Genomic DNA, 16,688 nt, shown 5'->3' with positions numbered 1-16,688 from the left:
AAAAAAAAAAAAAAAAAAAAAAAAAAAAAAAAAAAAAATAAAAAAAAAAAAAATCATTGCAGGACATTTACCAAAAACTATACACATATTTTAGCAGGAATTTCAATAAAATAAAAGTTATTATTACACCCGTTACACTTGTAACAAATCACAGTTTTTCAGTAACGTTCCCAACACTAGTAGTGGGTTTGTGCCATTCGCTTTCAGCTGAACAAACCGCGCAGATAAATAATTTTATTTGTCTGGGTTTTTGATCTACAATTACAATGACACAAATTCCTTCACGAGAAATCAGGCAATACCCGAGGCCAAATGATTCACGTAAATATGTATTACTCTTACGAAAACATTTTTAGGCTATCAACTTTTGAACAATGGAGAGTTTTGTGTGCTTGGTTTGGGAATTCTATGACTCATGCAGCACTCTCACTTATCGTCAAACGTGTTGTTGTTTTTTCCCATTCATTGTTTTATTTATGACCCGGTGGGGCATTTCGTAATAATATATTTTTCATTTTGAGCATGCACGTCGTTTTTGATTCAATAGAATTTATTCGTTTATAAAGGTTGCCCTCTGTTGACCATAATGTTGTACTTCATTCCATTTGAACAAAAGAAGTCGATCAGTGTTTTACGATATATTTTAAAGGGGCAATGTGTATTATTCAACGCCTCATAGTGGATAACAATGTCAAGTCAAGTCATTATTTGTAAAGCCCTTCATCGCAAGGAGTCTCAAAGGGCTGCCCACACCACAGATTATTGCAAACTACAGACTATTATCACACCGTCCCCTGATCTAAAACCTACATGAGGGCAAGGAAAACTCATTTAAAAAATAATATTGATTTTGGATTTTGGATAGCAAGCAAAAATACACGGACTATCACATATCACATATTACTATTATTATTATTACTACTACTATTTTCATTCGGAGAACGCAAGGTGACCCGCGATCATTTGTTTATAAAAAATCAAATATTTCTGTATATTATAATCATTATTATTATTCCTATTATTACTCATATCATTATCATCATTATTTTCATTCGGAGAACACAAAGGTGACCTGCTAGTTCTTGTTAACAGCACGTTTTCAGCCCTTAAAGCAGGGGTGTCAAACTCATTTTAACTGGGGGGCCACACGATAGAACAAACTTTCTGTCGGGGGGCGTACCAGTATATTAAAGAGAAAGAAAAAGAGAGAAAGAAATAAGAGAAAGAGGGAGTGGAAAAGGAGAGAGGGCGGGACAAAGAAAGAAAAAGAGAGAGAGGGGGAGAGCATGAGAAACAAAAGATAAAAAGTCTGAGAGAGGGGGAAAAGAAAGGGAGAGGAAGAAAGAAATCCAAAGAGAAATAGAAAGACAGAAGGAGAGAAAAGAGAAAAGAAAGCACAAAGGGTAGGAAAAGAGAAAGAGAAAAGAGAGAAAAGGAAAAAAGAAGTTAGAGCAAAAGAGGTTAAAAGACACAGAAAGAGAAAGAGACAAAGAGCAACAAAGGAAGAGAAAAAGAGAGACAAAGAGAGTGAAAGAGACAGAGAGTGGGAGAAAAGGGGTGGAAAAGAAAGAGAGAGAAATAAATAAAAGTACAGTGTCTTAGTGAGAGGCACTTGGCTTTGGCAACATCAAGTGGACCTATTTCAACCTGCAGCTTGTTTTTCTCTTGCGCTTCTCTGATTTTTGTCTCGCGGGCCGGATTCAATCCTTAGCGGGCCTGATCTGGCCCACGGGCCGCCTGTTTGACACCTGTGCCTTAAAGGGACAGTGTGTATTATTTACCACTTCCTAGTGATAGAAAAAAAACGTTTTCATTCAATGAAACAAATATTGATTTAAATAATAAGCAAAAGAACTTGATCAAATAAAAATACTTTTTTGTATAATACTCATAGGTCCAAAAATTGTATTAATTTTGCATTACATGATGCTCACCCTGAGGGAGCGGACGTGTCTGTACAATGTTGCTGCTACCTGTACTCAAAAACCTCCAAAAGACTGGGCAGACTTAGCATAAAAAGATATGACAAATGGTCCATTTTGAGTATCCTTAGTTTGTATTGTTCCTTGTGTTTTTTTGCACTCATTTTATTCAAGATTCCGATACTATTTATTCCATTGTTACAAAAATGTAAATCAGACACTTGAATGCTTTGTGTTGATAAATATATTCGCTACAATACATTACACTAAGTAATTACTTTTACAACAAAACTGAGCAGGTTTTTGTGCTTGGATCTTTGTTTGAGCGTATTTGCATGTCTTATTTTAGACTGTCACGTGATCACCTCGCGCATCAGTTTTACAGGCGTGTAACTTCACTTTTCTTTACTGCGCTAATGTATACATCCGCGTATTACAGTTCGCTATTGTTCTTTTGATTATTTATCAGTGATGTGTACTTGTGACTTGTATTTACACGGTAACTATGATAAGAAAGATGCGTATCATTAAATGATGTTCAACCGATACAATCGTTTTGTTTTTATTCGCATCAAATCGGCAAGGACCGGAACTACTTTCTGTCCAAATTTTAGTTACACCCACTTCGCCATTTTCTACTCGATGAGTGCGCTGTCACGAAGCTATTGCTAGCGCTAGCCGGAATAGCTTTTAAAACGCAATTAATGTCTCTTCAAATACATAATACGTATAGACTAGAGCTTCAATGCTATTATTTTAACCGGACATACGCTGCAAGATTCCCGTAGGAGCGCTTGACGCGAAGAAAAACAAAGGTTACGGTTCGCCTCCTGGCTGGCAACGTGTTTGCTGTCCCGTTTGTTCGACAAAGACGACTCTCCGGTCGTACATTTTCCTTTTTAAACTGTAAATCTGCCGGCTGACACATTGACGTCCAACGTGAAAGAATCGAAGACCGAGGAGATGGCGAGCTCCGTGGGAAACGTGGCCGACAGTACAGGTTAGTTCCCTTTTAAAAATCCAAAATGGCGTACTAAACCAGACATGGTCCATTCGCGCTTGAATTTGACCAATTTGATCAAATAATTGGATCTGCATCCTGTATTTGATCGATCGATTGCTTAACATTTAGCTGATGTTTTTTTATCAGATTGTTATACCGACAACCCTATCGGTAGAATTGAGAATGGTTATATAATACACTTTACCCTGCTATTGTTAATCTTGAGTTATTTGTCCTTCTTCTGCAGGTTTTAATATTTCTGTCTCTATTACCACCATGACATGTCCCGGGTCGATGCAGAAAACAGCACTAAATCAGTGTCTCAATATGTGCAAATGAATGATGTTTTTGGTGCTGTATCCCTCCCATACTTGTTTTCACCACATGCATGTATTGTTTTCACCATGCAGTAATTATTTGTAAGGCAGCATGCGTCTTTGGTACAAAAACAACTATGAGCTGTCTTGCTATCCAGCTTTCTTTTGAAGTGCTTATTCGTGCATGGGAAACTGTTCTTCTATATATATTTATATATAATGGCCAATTAATAGTTGTTTTCACTTTAGTTATCCCAACTTGAATTGTAAACAAAAGAAAAGGACAACCCTCCTCTTTTTTAGTTTAATATGCTGTACTTATTTGTGTATAATGTGCACCCGTGTTTAACGCGCACCTATTATTATTATAAATCTGTATAAAATGTATTTAGCATTTTCTCAGTTCGAACTTTGCGGTTGGGTGTAACAGTAATTGAACCCGGGTCACAGTTGCTGAGTGCCTAATCCTGACCATTGTACTACCAAAGGTATAGATTACATGTGAAAAGGTAGTTGATTCCATCTCATTATCACTCTATTTTAGTCATTGTATCAGGGACGAATGTTCATTTCATTGTGCACTTCACATGTTAATATAATAAAAAATTATATGCTAAGATTTGTGACAAATTTATTGTCATTGTGACTTGTGATATGCACAAAAAATCTGATATTGTGACTCAACATAATGTGATGAGATAAAAGCTAATGCCTTTGAATCTTTTCTATATCTCTGGTGGTTCAGTGATGAGGATTCATTGCTCCCACCGCCACAACCCGGGTTTGATTCCCGCTGATCCAATGGTTTTCGATTTTGGTCACCGATGTTTTTCACCTGATCAATTGGCAAAATCTATGATGCTCACCTGAATTTTTGAGTTCCTTATTAGGTTAAAAATTGCGTTATACACAAATAAAAACAGTACTAATTTTGTGTTCTATCAGCTTTCTCTTATCACTATTAAAATTAGTTTTTTTATTTGTTTGCCATTTTCATCCATCACATCTAATGTATTGTTTCCCCCCCCTCATCCCTGGCTCCTTGGGCTGTGTTGGTGCTCAAGAACCGACAAAACGTATTCTTTCCTTCCAAGGGTTGGCTGAGCTGGCACACCGGGAATACCAGTCGGGAGAATTTGAGGCAGCAGAACGCCACTGCATGCAGCTGTGGCGCCAGGAGCCTGATAATACAGGCGTACTGTTGCTTCTGTCTTCCATTCATTTCCAGTGTCGAAGACTGGACAGGTGAGCTGGACAAATTTAATGTTACGCTGTTTGAGCACACACGGTGTATGTTTGTCGTTTAAAAAGCTTTTTTTCCCCGGCTATGCAAAGTCATCTTTTAAACATATCTTCCCTCGGTTAAAGCAGTGGCTAAGAGGTTTCTTAAACTCAGATTTGTATACTTTGAGCTAGCTTCAGTTAAATGTTTTGTCATTCATTACATTAATACATTAATACAAGAAATTAAAGATGTGATTCCTAATCTGAAATTTTTTTGACAAAATTTATTATTTTGGTCAGTTTTTTTGAATATTATTATAGTTTTTTTGCATTCTTCCTCTTAAAAAAATGTGCAACCATTTCTGGCTCAACAGGTCAGCTCATTTCAGCACTCTGGCCATTAAACAAAACCCGATGCTAGCCGAAGCATATTCCAACCTGGGCAACGTGTACAAGGAGCAAGGACAGCTTCAAGAAGCTATTGAACATTACCGCCATGCTCTGCATTTGAAGCCAGATTTCATCGACGGTTACATCAATTTGGCCGCAGCTCTAGTCGCTGCAGGGGACATGGAAGGAGCAGTACAGGCTTATGTGTCGGCGTTACAGTACAACCCTGTGAGTCTAACACAGTTGGATCAAAACAAAAGTGTCATTGGCAAAATATTGACTAGTGGTTTGTCTGGTTTAGGATCTTTACTGTGTGCGCAGCGACTTGGGCAACTTGCTTAAAGCACTTGGGCGCTTGGAGGAGGCCAAGGTATGTAAACACCCCCTGGCGTTAGAAATGATGTGGATTTACCATTGCTTTTTCTGTGTGCTTCCATATCCCTCCTACAAAAATCATCCTTACACCAGTTTTTTTTTTTTGTAAATATAGATAAATACCCTAAGCCTAATAAGTTTCCCAAGAAAACAAGCCTTTTTCCTCTCACAGTAGAAGTGTGCATTGCATACTTGTTAATACTTTTACATTTTTGGGCCATGAATTGTCTAGAACCCATGTGAGAGACACCAAAACAATTAAATTCTATGTTTTTTGTTATTAAGTATTTTCTTTAAACAATGTATACATTTTTAGTTGTTCCTAGTTTTCCTTTCTACCCCTTTTATCACCATTTGTCATTATTTTTGCTTTATCCTGACCCTGTACAAAAGGTTGCTCCCTCCCTTTTGGAAGAAAGGCTCTATTAAGGCTAACACTTGACATCATTTTTCCATGCATTTGGCAGTTGACTACAGGGGGAAAATGCTGGCTCGGTCTATGATTAATATATGAACTGATTAGTAACTAGTTAATATTTGCAGTGCTAAAGATAAGATGGTTTGTAACCTAATCACTGTACTCCAGTATTATAGCTAGTGATTAGACAGTGTACTCATCCTCTCTCCTACTCCCATTTACAGACAGCTTAAGGCTTTTTCTATTTTGCCACTTCAAATTCTTTTCTGCATCTATTTGCCACTTCAATTCTTTTCCGATTACATGGGGCTCCTTGGGTCAGGTCAAATCTGGAGTTATGCAGTTGTCACTGTGGTTACAGGTCCTCTTATTTTATGCTAGTTGGGGGGTTACAAGGAGTGGGGATGGAGTATCAGGGAGTTCCATGCTCCACTGCTCTGTCGCTCTACCCCCCGCGCGCTTGCTAAGGTTTGGTGGAGCACGCGCGCCGAGAGCTGTCTTCCTGACCTTTCACTCATCTACCAAAACAGCCAGAAGGCTTTTCAGTAATGCTGTCCATGCGGACAGTTTTGTTATCTCACTGAAATACTTTCTATTGCACACATGGGAAGTCAGCCATATACATGAAAAAGTACGAACTTGGTACCTGTCAGTAGTGCCCCCTCATTGGTGTCCGGCAGACAGCTCACATTCTGTATTCCACCGCCTGCGTCAGATGCGGTTCCCAAAAGGACAGGCGCGCGCAGCAACAGCGATGACTTCTTCATTTCAGAGCTGTGGAGACTTCTAGATCATAATAAACCACAGACCTTTCTCCCTATCCCATTGGCCAGGATTCAAGAGAGCTGCCAAGCACTTAAAGCATTCAAATATTAGACAGAAATTCAATGATTATTTTTTTCTATATGCTTCAGACCTGTAATTTCCCCCAAAGCAATTGGGTCAGTTCATGATGGTAAGATCAAGCCAGTAATTGCCCTCCTCTAGTGACAGAAAATTGAACTCATACAATTTTGCTCGAACTTGAAATTGTTGACACACAAAGCCTTTCTTCCCCCACTGCTACCCGAAACATCTTTTTGTTTTTCTTATCAAGTACATTTATTTATTTTTTTGCATGGATGAATGCTAAATCTAGAAGGTTGTTTGTTGTGTTTTGGAAGAACCTCCTAAATTTCCATTTTGAAAGACAAATGCTTTGTTTATCAAATTTACTAACCATGTGGTTTCTGATTTTGTCTCTTTTGGTTTTTCCTCAAATGAAATTATTGTATAGAAGGTTTCAGGTGGGTGACACTATTCCTGCGTAGGTGCCCGGCGGAAAGGAACACTAGGGGCAGCCTCAGTCTTCTCTTCTTCCAGCCAGCCGCGGCCAGCACTCTGACAAAGTCCGAAAATATGGTAACGGGTTTGTAGCAGCCAGCCAAAGAAAAAAACACCTCACTTCACGCTTGAGTTCCTCTCTTGTGGCATCTCTTGAAGAGCAAATGAAAAAAGTAGCTAAAGAAAAGACAGTAAGCATTTTTAAAATATGCTTATACTAATTACTGAGTTCCATGTTAATTATAAAGAAACTTGGATTTGGAAGTCGTAATGGCGAAAAACAAGTAAGAATGTTCTAACTCTTGTATAACTCTTGATTATTTTTCCAGTTTTTGTTTTGTTTATCCCGTCTTTATTGCGTTGCAGCGCTCTGATGATGCAGATATTGCGCTGTGAGTCTACAGTAGCGCATGGGCTGCGCAGCGATGCCCACCAGGCAACTAAAACGCAAAGCGCGCCAGCATGCGAGCGACCCTTTCCCCAATCCCTATGGCCTCTTAGTAGCAGACCTGTCTATCCTTTAAGCCAGCCTTGCTCCCAAATGCCCCAATTTCTCTGTAGTTTGGCCTTAAAATAAAACAAAAATTCCCTCTTTTTTGTATTATAACTTCAGCTCTTGAAGCTTAGCAAATGAGAGCCCAATGGCAATTCTCCAAAGAGAAAAAGGGGGCGAGCGTGTGCCAGTCTGGTATGGCAGGTTCTCTGCCAGGGGGTGTTGATCTGTTGCTATTGCAGAAGGCTGTTCCGCGAGCGAAGCGAAATGCCTCTGCCAGGGGCAAGGCCGCGCAAGCGCAGCACGTTGTGGTGTGACAATTGGTGCACCCCGCGCGCCTGCATAATTTTGTTGCGCATGCTTTTCAGGGACCTTCACCTGCACAATCAGTTCCCCATCGCAGGTTGTGAGATGTTGTATAGCAGTTTGGCTTGTAGTTAATCTATGGTGGGTTGAAGGACTGAAAAATAAATTTGCCACTTGGCTTTTACAATTGTGGCCGTAACTGGGCGATGAGGGCCAATGTGAAGGTGTCGGTTGGATCTGCGCAGCGTAGGAAAAAGCAATGCAGCTTTGCGCAGCAGACTTATGCGCATGCGTGCCCGTACTGTAGACTCACTTTTTGATTTCTTGGAAATAAGTCACTAACTTGTTTTTCTTTTCCCTTTTTGTTTTTGTTTTTTTTATTTGTTTCCTTTTTTTCTTTTTCTCAACCTTTTTTTTATTTTTTTACAATCCCCAATCCTCTCCTCAACTCACCCCACCTCCCCTTTCTGTCTATCCTCTTCCTGTTTCTTTTTTTTGTCCCCTTTTGGGAACTCAAGGCTTGCTACCTGAAAGCCATTGAGACTCAGCCCAACTTTGCAGTGGCTTGGAGCAACCTGGGTTGTGTGTTCAATGCCCAGGGGGAGATATGGTTGGCCATACACCATTTTGAAAAGGTCAGTGACGTTTGATTTTCAAATATTATGAACTTGTAAAATCTGAAATCAAAAATAGATTGTTGATTCTCCTTGTATGTGTATTTGTTTTTCAATTTTTAAAGGCAGTGACACTGGACCCGAATTTCCTTGATGCCTACATCAATTTAGGAAATGTTTTGAAGGAAGCCAGAATCTTTGACAGGTCATTAATCTCAAACCTGCCAATTTAATACCATTTAGACAAAAGTTAACAATTGCACATAGTTACATGTGTTCTATACAGCCTCACTATTATACATATACAGTACATCAATTATTCTGTGTTTCCAGAGCTGTGGCTGGATATTTAAGAGCCCTGAATCTTAGTCCCAACCATGCTGTTGTCCATGGGAATCTGGCTTGTGTCTACTATGAGCAAGGCCTCATAGACTTGGCTATTGACACATATCGCCGAGCTATTGAGTTACAACCTCACTTTCCAGATGCCTACTGCAATTTGGCAAACGCATTGAAGGAGAAAGGGAATGTAAGCGTGTGGATGATTTTTACAACTATTGCATTAGTCGACTAATAATTGACTAACGATTGCCTGGCAAATATCTGCAGGTGTCCGAAGCGGAAGAGTGCTACAACACAGCTCTGCGTTTGTGCCCAACACACGCAGACTCCCTTAACAACTTAGCTAACATCAAACGTGAACAAGGAAATATTGAAGAAGCAGTTCAACTTTATAGGAAAGCGTTAGAGGTACTGTTTGATTAGATTGATTCATATACTTTTGGATAAAATTTTGATGGCAATGAGGGTCAGAATGGTCTAATAAATGTTTGTTTCTAGGTGTTCCCAGAGTTTGCCGCAGCTCATTCCAACCTGGCGAGTGTCCTCCAACAGCAGGGGAAGCTCCAGGAAGCCCTCATGCACTACAAGGAGGCCATCAGGTTTGTAGTCTTAATATACTCAATATTAGTGATAGTATAAATATGCCATATCTAAATGTCTTATCTGGGATTATGAGTGCAAAATGTTTTGTCATACAATTTTGCCTTGATACATTGTGGCCAAGATAGGCTTACTCTAAACCCTGCTTCACATGGGTGTGAGAACAGAAACTCTTAACACTGTCTTTGTTTGCAGAATTAGCCCCACATTTGCGGATGCCTACTCAAACATGGGCAACACGCTTAAGGAAATGCAAGATGTGCAAGGAGCGCTGCAGTGCTATACCCGTGCCATCCACATTAATCCTGCTTTTGCTGACGCCCACAGCAACTTGGCTTCAATACACAAAGTATGTGATACCAGTCAAGTCATTTTAATCTGTATAGCACTTAATCACTATAAGTCTCAAAGGGTTGTTCTGACTACAGACAACTATTACACTATCCCCTGACCTTAAACCAACATGCAGGCAAGGAAAAACTAAAAACCTCAGCACGAGGAAAATAAGAAACTTTGAGAAGGGGCCTCACATTTGTTTATCCGCCTTCCAGGATGACCAGGTTGTAATACATTTAGCATTGGATAACAGTACATAAAGCATAGTGAACATCAATAAAAGAAAACAATAAGTAATATGTTGAAATTCGTCCAGAAAGTGGATGACAGCAACGACGCATCAGGCCTGTAAAATAGTCCAGAAAGACCATGACAGCAAATAAAACATACATGAGGGCAAGAAAAAAATTGCAACACCTCAGCTTAACAATATTTCTTTCAGAACTTTTCAACTTATGTTATTACAAAACATGATAATATTAAACTAAAAGTAGGTTGATTTCTATTTATTTAGATACGAACGTACCATGCTACAAATATTGAACTGTTCTGGGGCTTTTGTCTTTTAGGATTCTGGAAACATCCCAGAGGCCATTGCATCTTACCGCACTGCATTGAAACTCAAGCCTGACTTCCCTGATGCATACTGTAACCTAGCACATTGCTTGCAGGTTTGTATAGTTTTTTTTTTTGTGCTTGTTTTTATTTCATTTATGTTGTTGTTGCTTTTATGACAGCATTGTTTGATTTTTTTTTTCCCTTTTTCCTTTTTAGATTGTGTGCGATTGGACTGATTATGATGAGCGGATGAAAAAACTAGTTAGCATTGTTGCTGACCAGCTGGAAAAGAATCGCTTGCCATCTGTGCACCCTCACCACAGTATGCTCTACCCACTGTCTCATGGTTTTCGCAAGGCCATCGCTGAGCGCCACGGAAACCTTTGTTTGGACAAGGTACACAGAAGTAATATTTTAATACAGTAGTATATAATAAAACTTATTTTATTCATTTAAAGCATCTATAAAGGCATCCTCTTACTTTCTTATTTCTAAACGTCTACTTATTGAACAGATCAATGCATTACACAAGCCTGCCTATGAGCATCCTAAAGAACTGACTGCTAACGGTGGACGTTTACGTGTTGGCTATGTCAGCTCAGACTTCGGAAACCACCCAACCTCCCACTTGATGCAGTCTATTCCAGGAATGCACAATCCAGAGAAATTTGAAGTGAGTCATCTTTGCCATTTTCGCTAACTTCATCAGTTTTAAATTACAGCCGCAAATGATTTGCAATCGGGTTTTGTCCAAAAGAATTAAGTAACATTTTTGTGTATTTTCCTCAAGGTGTTTTGTTACGCGCTGAGTCCTGACGACAGTACAAACTTCAGAGTGAAAGTAGTGGCAGAAGCGCATAATTTCACAGACCTCTCACAGGTGATTTATCTGTGCCTTTTACTGACTATCTGCTGCAACCAACCGGTTTGAAATGTTTAGGAACTAGAACAAGGCTCCCAAAAGATTAATAAAAACCACAATATCTCTATTTGTAGATTCCTTGTAATGGCAAGGCAGCTGATCGCATTCACCAAGACGGGGTCCACATTCTTGTCAACATGAATGGTTACACCAAAGGAGCCAGAAATGAGCTATTTGCTCTCCGCCCTGCTCCCATTCAGGTTGGGTCACTGTCTCCATGGTCATTCTCAAATTTGTTGTTGATGTCATGAAGAGTCAATCCTCAGGGTTTGTGCGGGTGCTTGAAATCCTTGAAAATGCTTGAATTTTAATGTGTATTCAAGGATTGATAAGTGCTTGAATTTTGGGTGAATTGCTTGTAAATGTTTGAAATTGTTGCCATGTTTCTTAACAAGTCTGCTCAAAAGCGACGTAGACACTCTGGTAGTTTTGTTTTGACATTGCATTCCTTCTTTCCTCGTGATAAACTGCTGCTGTCATTACTTTGTATGACATTATCCTATTAAGCATATCGTCTACGCTACTTACTCAAAATCCTAAAACATGTTGATAAATGCACACAAGTATATAATGTAAATAATACATGTATTTGTGGCGCTGTAAAATCTATGATCTACACTGATTTTTTTTTTTTGTAATACTGGATAAATTGGAAAGTTGGCTATTAAAGTCCTTAAAAAGTGTTTGAATTTGATTTGACTGTAAAAAAGGTATACAAACACTGAACGCTGCTAGTTTTTAATCATTTGGTTTTAATCCCTACATTAGGCTATGTGGCTAGGTTACCCCGGAACCAGCGGAGCTCCCTTTATGGACTACATCATTACAGATAAGGAGACGTCACCTGCAGAAGTAGTCGAGCAGTATTCTGAGAAAGTCGCCTACATGCCACATACGTTTTTCATTGGAGACCATGCCAACATGTTTCCTCATCTCAAGGTTGGTCCTGTACTGTCATTATTTTTGACATTTCAAAGTTTAAATATTTTAAATTGAAATGGCTTTCTCTTTTTGTTCTAAAGAAAAAAGCTGTGATTGATTTCAAATCAAATGGACACATCTTTGACAACCGCATTGTTCTAAATGGCATTGACCTGAAGGCATTCTTGGACAGTTTGCCAGATGTTAAAGTGATAAAGGTACGGTAATTCATGTTTTGGATGGTGGCCAAAAATGTATCTCAGGATTAAGCCTTGATATCTGAAAAAGGATGAATTCATTTGTCATCTATTTTAGACTAACATTTTCCCTGGGTTTTTTTTGGGCCAGATGAAATGCGACACCAATCAAGAACCTGCTGCAGACACTAATGGAGCACTGTCGATGCCTGTCATCCCTATGAACACAGCTGCTGAAGCAATCATCAATATGATCAACCAAGGCCAAATACAGGTCACCATCAACAGCTTCACTGTTAGCAATGGCCTTGCCACCACACAGGTATGAGGTGATCATCCATTCATGAATGCTCCAATGTGCTGTACTTCTGTTAGGTGATAATGTTTCACCATGTTTTCAGATCAACAATAAAGCTGCAACAGGGGAGGAGGTGCCGCGCACAATTGTTGTGACGACCCGCTCCCAGTATGGTCTCCCAGAGGACTCCATCGTTTATTGCAATTTTAACCAGCTCTACAAAATTGATCCGCCAACTCTTCAAATGTGGGCTAATGTAAGTCAGAGCCACCTCTATTCTGCAGTAGGGATGCAACTAATGACTATTTTAACTAGTCACTGAAAATTTATCTAATAACTTTTTTTAGCATGAAGTTAATATAATTGTGGTAGATGATATTGACATAAGAAAGATTGGAACAGTAAAAAATGCATCTTTTCTTGAACAATCTGTAGATTCGTACGATAATTAAATAAGAATGCCCTATCTAAATTAAATTAGGCACAATGCTCAGTCAAAAGGGACATTAATTCATAAATAAACCTGTCCACTTTTTAGGGACAGGAGAAGAAACAATAAATTAAAACCAAGTAGACATTTTTTATCCCTGTGAACCAATGCTCATTAGAAGAAGTAAAACAGTAAATAAAACACATATGCATTTTTGTGAAGTACATTGAGTGGTCAACTGCAAAGTCTGTGACATCTGAGATTATGTCTTAGTTCTGCATGCATTTGTTTTAAATATGTTTTTCAGGCACAGTGGCATAACGCTCAGGCTCTCTTTTGTAGCGATATATACCGGTTTTAAATGTTCAATTTGGCTTGTACGTTACTTTGTTTCGTTCAACTGACTTTTCTCTGCAAGTAGTCTTTTTGTTGGATGTAACCAGGCTAAATTGCTCAAACCTTAGAAGTTATGACACACATACTTAAACTTGTCCGACAATTGAATATATTGTCTAATTTTTATTGTCGATTTTTGTCAACAACATTGACCAATTTTTGCGACCTTACTCTTCAGTACACAAGAATAATTATTATTTCATTTAGATTGTGTGTATATAACATTTAAAACAATTTTCAATTCTTTGAACAGATCTTAAAACGTGTACAAAACAGTGTTTTGTGGCTCCTTCGGTTCCCTGCCGTGGGCGAGCCCAACATCCAGCAGTACGCTCAGAACATGGGGCTCCCCGCTTCTCGCATCATCTTCTCCCCGGTGGCCCCCAAAGAAGAACATGTTAGGAGGGGCCAGCTGGCTGACGTGTGCCTCGACACGCCTTTGTGCAACGGTCACACTACAGGCATGGATGTTTTGTGGGCTGGAACGCCCATGGTCACTATGCCAGGTGAGGGTTGGTTATTTTGGAACGAAAAAATAATTGCAAGATTATTTTAAGAATTCCTATAGACTATTTGTCACTCAATAATATCCTGGCAGGCATGAAAATCTCACATTTTGGCGAAATTTGCCCATTTCGAAAACGATAAAGGTGACTAAAATGAATTATGTAAATCCGAGGAGTAAATGTTTTGAGGGAAAGGGTGGGGGTATCGTGAGATTTCCATGAGATTTTTCATTGACCATTAAGAAAGAACAAACTTCTCTCAAATGAATGGGAAATAGGCCTATATATATGCTATAGTACGCTTGTAATTACTTTTTTTTTTTTGTCCCTTTTCAGAATTTCAAAAACATCAATAATATACATATTCATAAAAGTTCTGATGGCCATTTCACAAGCTTCCTTAATTGGAAAAGCCATTAAACACATGGTCTGACAGCAACAAAAATATTACATTAATGGCTTCAAAATGACTCTTGCAATTAAGCAGTCAACAGAGGTTAATGACATGACAATATAACCTACATGTTGGATGCAGGATAAATAAAATGCAACATATCGAGAAAATCAAATGAAATTTCGTAATGCCCATTCTTTTTACACAAGGCGGTAAAAGTGCCAGATGTTTCTCTGGGGATAATCTTAGCTTGGCTGTTGGCTTGGTCAGGAGCAGGCTAGCTGTGGAGAATAAATCACCATAGTAACTGAGCTGAGCTAAATTTAAACAGCTTTCATGCAACCGACTTGAGGATATATTGGTAAAAAAAAAAATATCCTGGCTCAATCTCTTATCTTGGTTTCATGCAATACCCCTAAGATGTACTGTATGTACAGTATGTGTGCGTGACACCTGCAGATCACTGAAAACCAGGGTGGGTCGACAGCTCAATATTTTTTGGGCTGTACCGGTTACTGTTACATATTTCCTCCACACCCATCTCATCTTTTTAACCCCTGAACCATTTTCATGCATGTATCCTGGTGAAGGTGAAACCCTTGCATCGCGAGTGGCCGCTTCACAACTCAGCTGCCTCGGCTGTCCGGAACTCATCGCTCATAGTCGGCAGGAGTATGAAGACATTGCAGTCAAGCTGGGCTCAGACATGGAATAGTAGGGATTTTCTAAAATTTTGTGCCTCATAAGAACGTTTATTTTTTTTTTATAATTTGTCAACATTGCATCTGATTTAACGCTTTTTTTCCCCATTTCCCCTCAGCCTAAAGATGATCAGGGCTCGAGTTTGGAAGCAACGCATTTGCAGTCCCCTTTTCAACACCAAGCAGTATACAATGGACTTGGAGCGGCTTTACCTGCAAATGTGGGATCATCACAGCAAAGGCAACAAGCCGGAACACATGTTTAAAGTCCACACAGTAGAAACTGGCGACAGTGCCTGAATTGGAGGGAGTCCCAGCTTTATGGCAAAATATATCAGTGTTTCCTCCTGATCATCTGTAATCCAAATCGTGATGAGTCTCACGGACCTCTTCCGTAAATTGTTGTTGCACACTCTTCAAAATGGGGCTCAATGTGCCAGGAGCATGGACACGTTTTTTTCCCCCACTCCGAGTCACCTTTTTTTCTTTAATCACGCAATCGTGATTAAAATGTCAGTAGAAGAAAAAGCATGAGACATTCGAGTGACCACTGAACACTTTCAACTACTTGTATCAGTAGCAGTACTGTTTGCGCGCGCATGCGCGCGCGTGTGTGTGTGTGTGTGTGTACAGGACAAAGTGGAGCTTGTGACGCTAAAATCCGACCTTTATATTTGTTTTATTTATAAAAGGATCCACGATGTTTATTTTGTATGAAAATATCCCACCAGTGAAAGTTGTAAGTCTTACTCAAGTTCTTTCAGCTTTAAAGGATTCATTTGAGCTAGGTTTACAGCTGACCTCCAGTTTATCTGGGTATATTGTGGCATGCCCTCCGCGCAAAATTAGTCTCATTTCGATGTTGTTAAGACTACCGTACTAACGTTATCGGTCGCTTGGAGAACATTCTTAATTGCAGAAAGAGGATTTGGTCTTGTTTTAAATCCCATGGAAGGAACTGCCTTGGTAAGTATTTTCTTAGCAGTTTTTTTGTATAGTTAATGCTGTCAGTTATGCACTACTCTGAATATGGGGAAAAATAAACATGGCGATTTGACAAAAATGATTTTGTGAAATCCTTTTTCGGTGGCAGGGGTATCAAACCCATTTTAGCTCTGGGTCCACTTGGTAGGAAAAAAAGTTCTCACGGGGGCCGGATTTGTAGATTAATGTGATAAAAAGTGTGCCTTAGCTGGAGGGCTGGGGGCCTTTTGGGAGTTTCACCATTAAACTGATTCAGGGATATAATATTTACTTATAAAACGAGTGGGTATTTTTCCTCAATAGTTTTTTTCTTACCTAAAATTAAATGCCTTATTGTGTTCATCAACTATGCGTTTGTACAAAAAAAAGCAAATTAATTTCCACTACATTTTATTTACAGGGGTTGCACGTATATGCCTCTTTTTAGACGCGGTTGAATAAACTTTCATCTTTAATAATAATAATAATAATTTCCTTTGTATTGTCATTCTTTGTAACAATGTACACAGAACGAAATGTCGATACACCTGACCCGTTGTAGCGGGTCGATGCAGCCGCAGCCAGAGGGCGCCGCCATTATACCAATTAGGTATGTCTCGGTCGAGGCGCGAACCAGCGACCTCCCAGTCTCAAAGCGGGCACACTACCATCTAGGCTACTGAGCTGGGTTTAGGTTGGAATTTTGACTATTTTTTTTTTTCTCTCACCATTTTCCTCT

The 16,688-nt window shown here is 39.3% G+C and overlaps 1 protein-coding gene across 3 annotated transcripts; it reads left to right on the top strand.

Moving 5' to 3' along the window:
- Positions 1–2,547: 2,547 nt before the first annotated feature.
- ogt.1 (O-linked N-acetylglucosamine (GlcNAc) transferase, tandem duplicate 1) lies at positions 2,548–15,597 on the top strand. Of its 3 annotated transcripts, none has more exons than XM_088343342.1 (22): positions 2,548–2,922; positions 4,307–4,487; positions 4,841–5,084; positions 5,158–5,226; positions 8,290–8,406; positions 8,511–8,590; positions 8,719–8,914; positions 8,995–9,135; positions 9,226–9,326; positions 9,523–9,676; positions 10,233–10,334; positions 10,438–10,617; positions 10,736–10,894; positions 11,012–11,101; positions 11,218–11,343; positions 11,912–12,082; positions 12,166–12,282; positions 12,413–12,583; positions 12,663–12,815; positions 13,639–13,891; positions 14,876–14,999; positions 15,106–15,597. In XM_088343342.1, exons 1-22 carry the CDS (start codon positions 2,886–2,888, stop codon positions 15,284–15,286), a joined length of 3,147 nt encoding a protein of 1,048 aa, XP_088199468.1. In that variant the 5' UTR covers positions 2,548–2,885; the 3' UTR covers positions 15,287–15,597. The 3 variants fall into 3 exon arrangements, with proteins under 3 accessions (XP_088199468.1, XP_088199469.1, XP_088199470.1); XM_088343343.1 differs by having other exon boundaries at positions 2,549–2,922; positions 4,337–4,487; XM_088343344.1 differs by lacking the exons at positions 2,548–2,922; positions 4,307–4,487; positions 4,841–5,084; positions 5,158–5,226 and adding an exon at positions 5,262–7,050.
- Positions 15,598–16,688: the final 1,091 nt, after the last annotated feature.

This window comes from Urocampus carinirostris, chromosome 9, assembly GCF_059441175.1.
Source record: "Urocampus carinirostris isolate Australia breed hairy pipefish chromosome 9, RoL_Ucar_1.0, whole genome shotgun sequence".
In the NCBI taxonomy this organism is placed as follows: domain Eukaryota; kingdom Metazoa; phylum Chordata; class Actinopteri; order Syngnathiformes; family Syngnathidae; genus Urocampus; species Urocampus carinirostris.
This window is presented reverse-complemented; position numbering and strand designations above follow the sequence as displayed.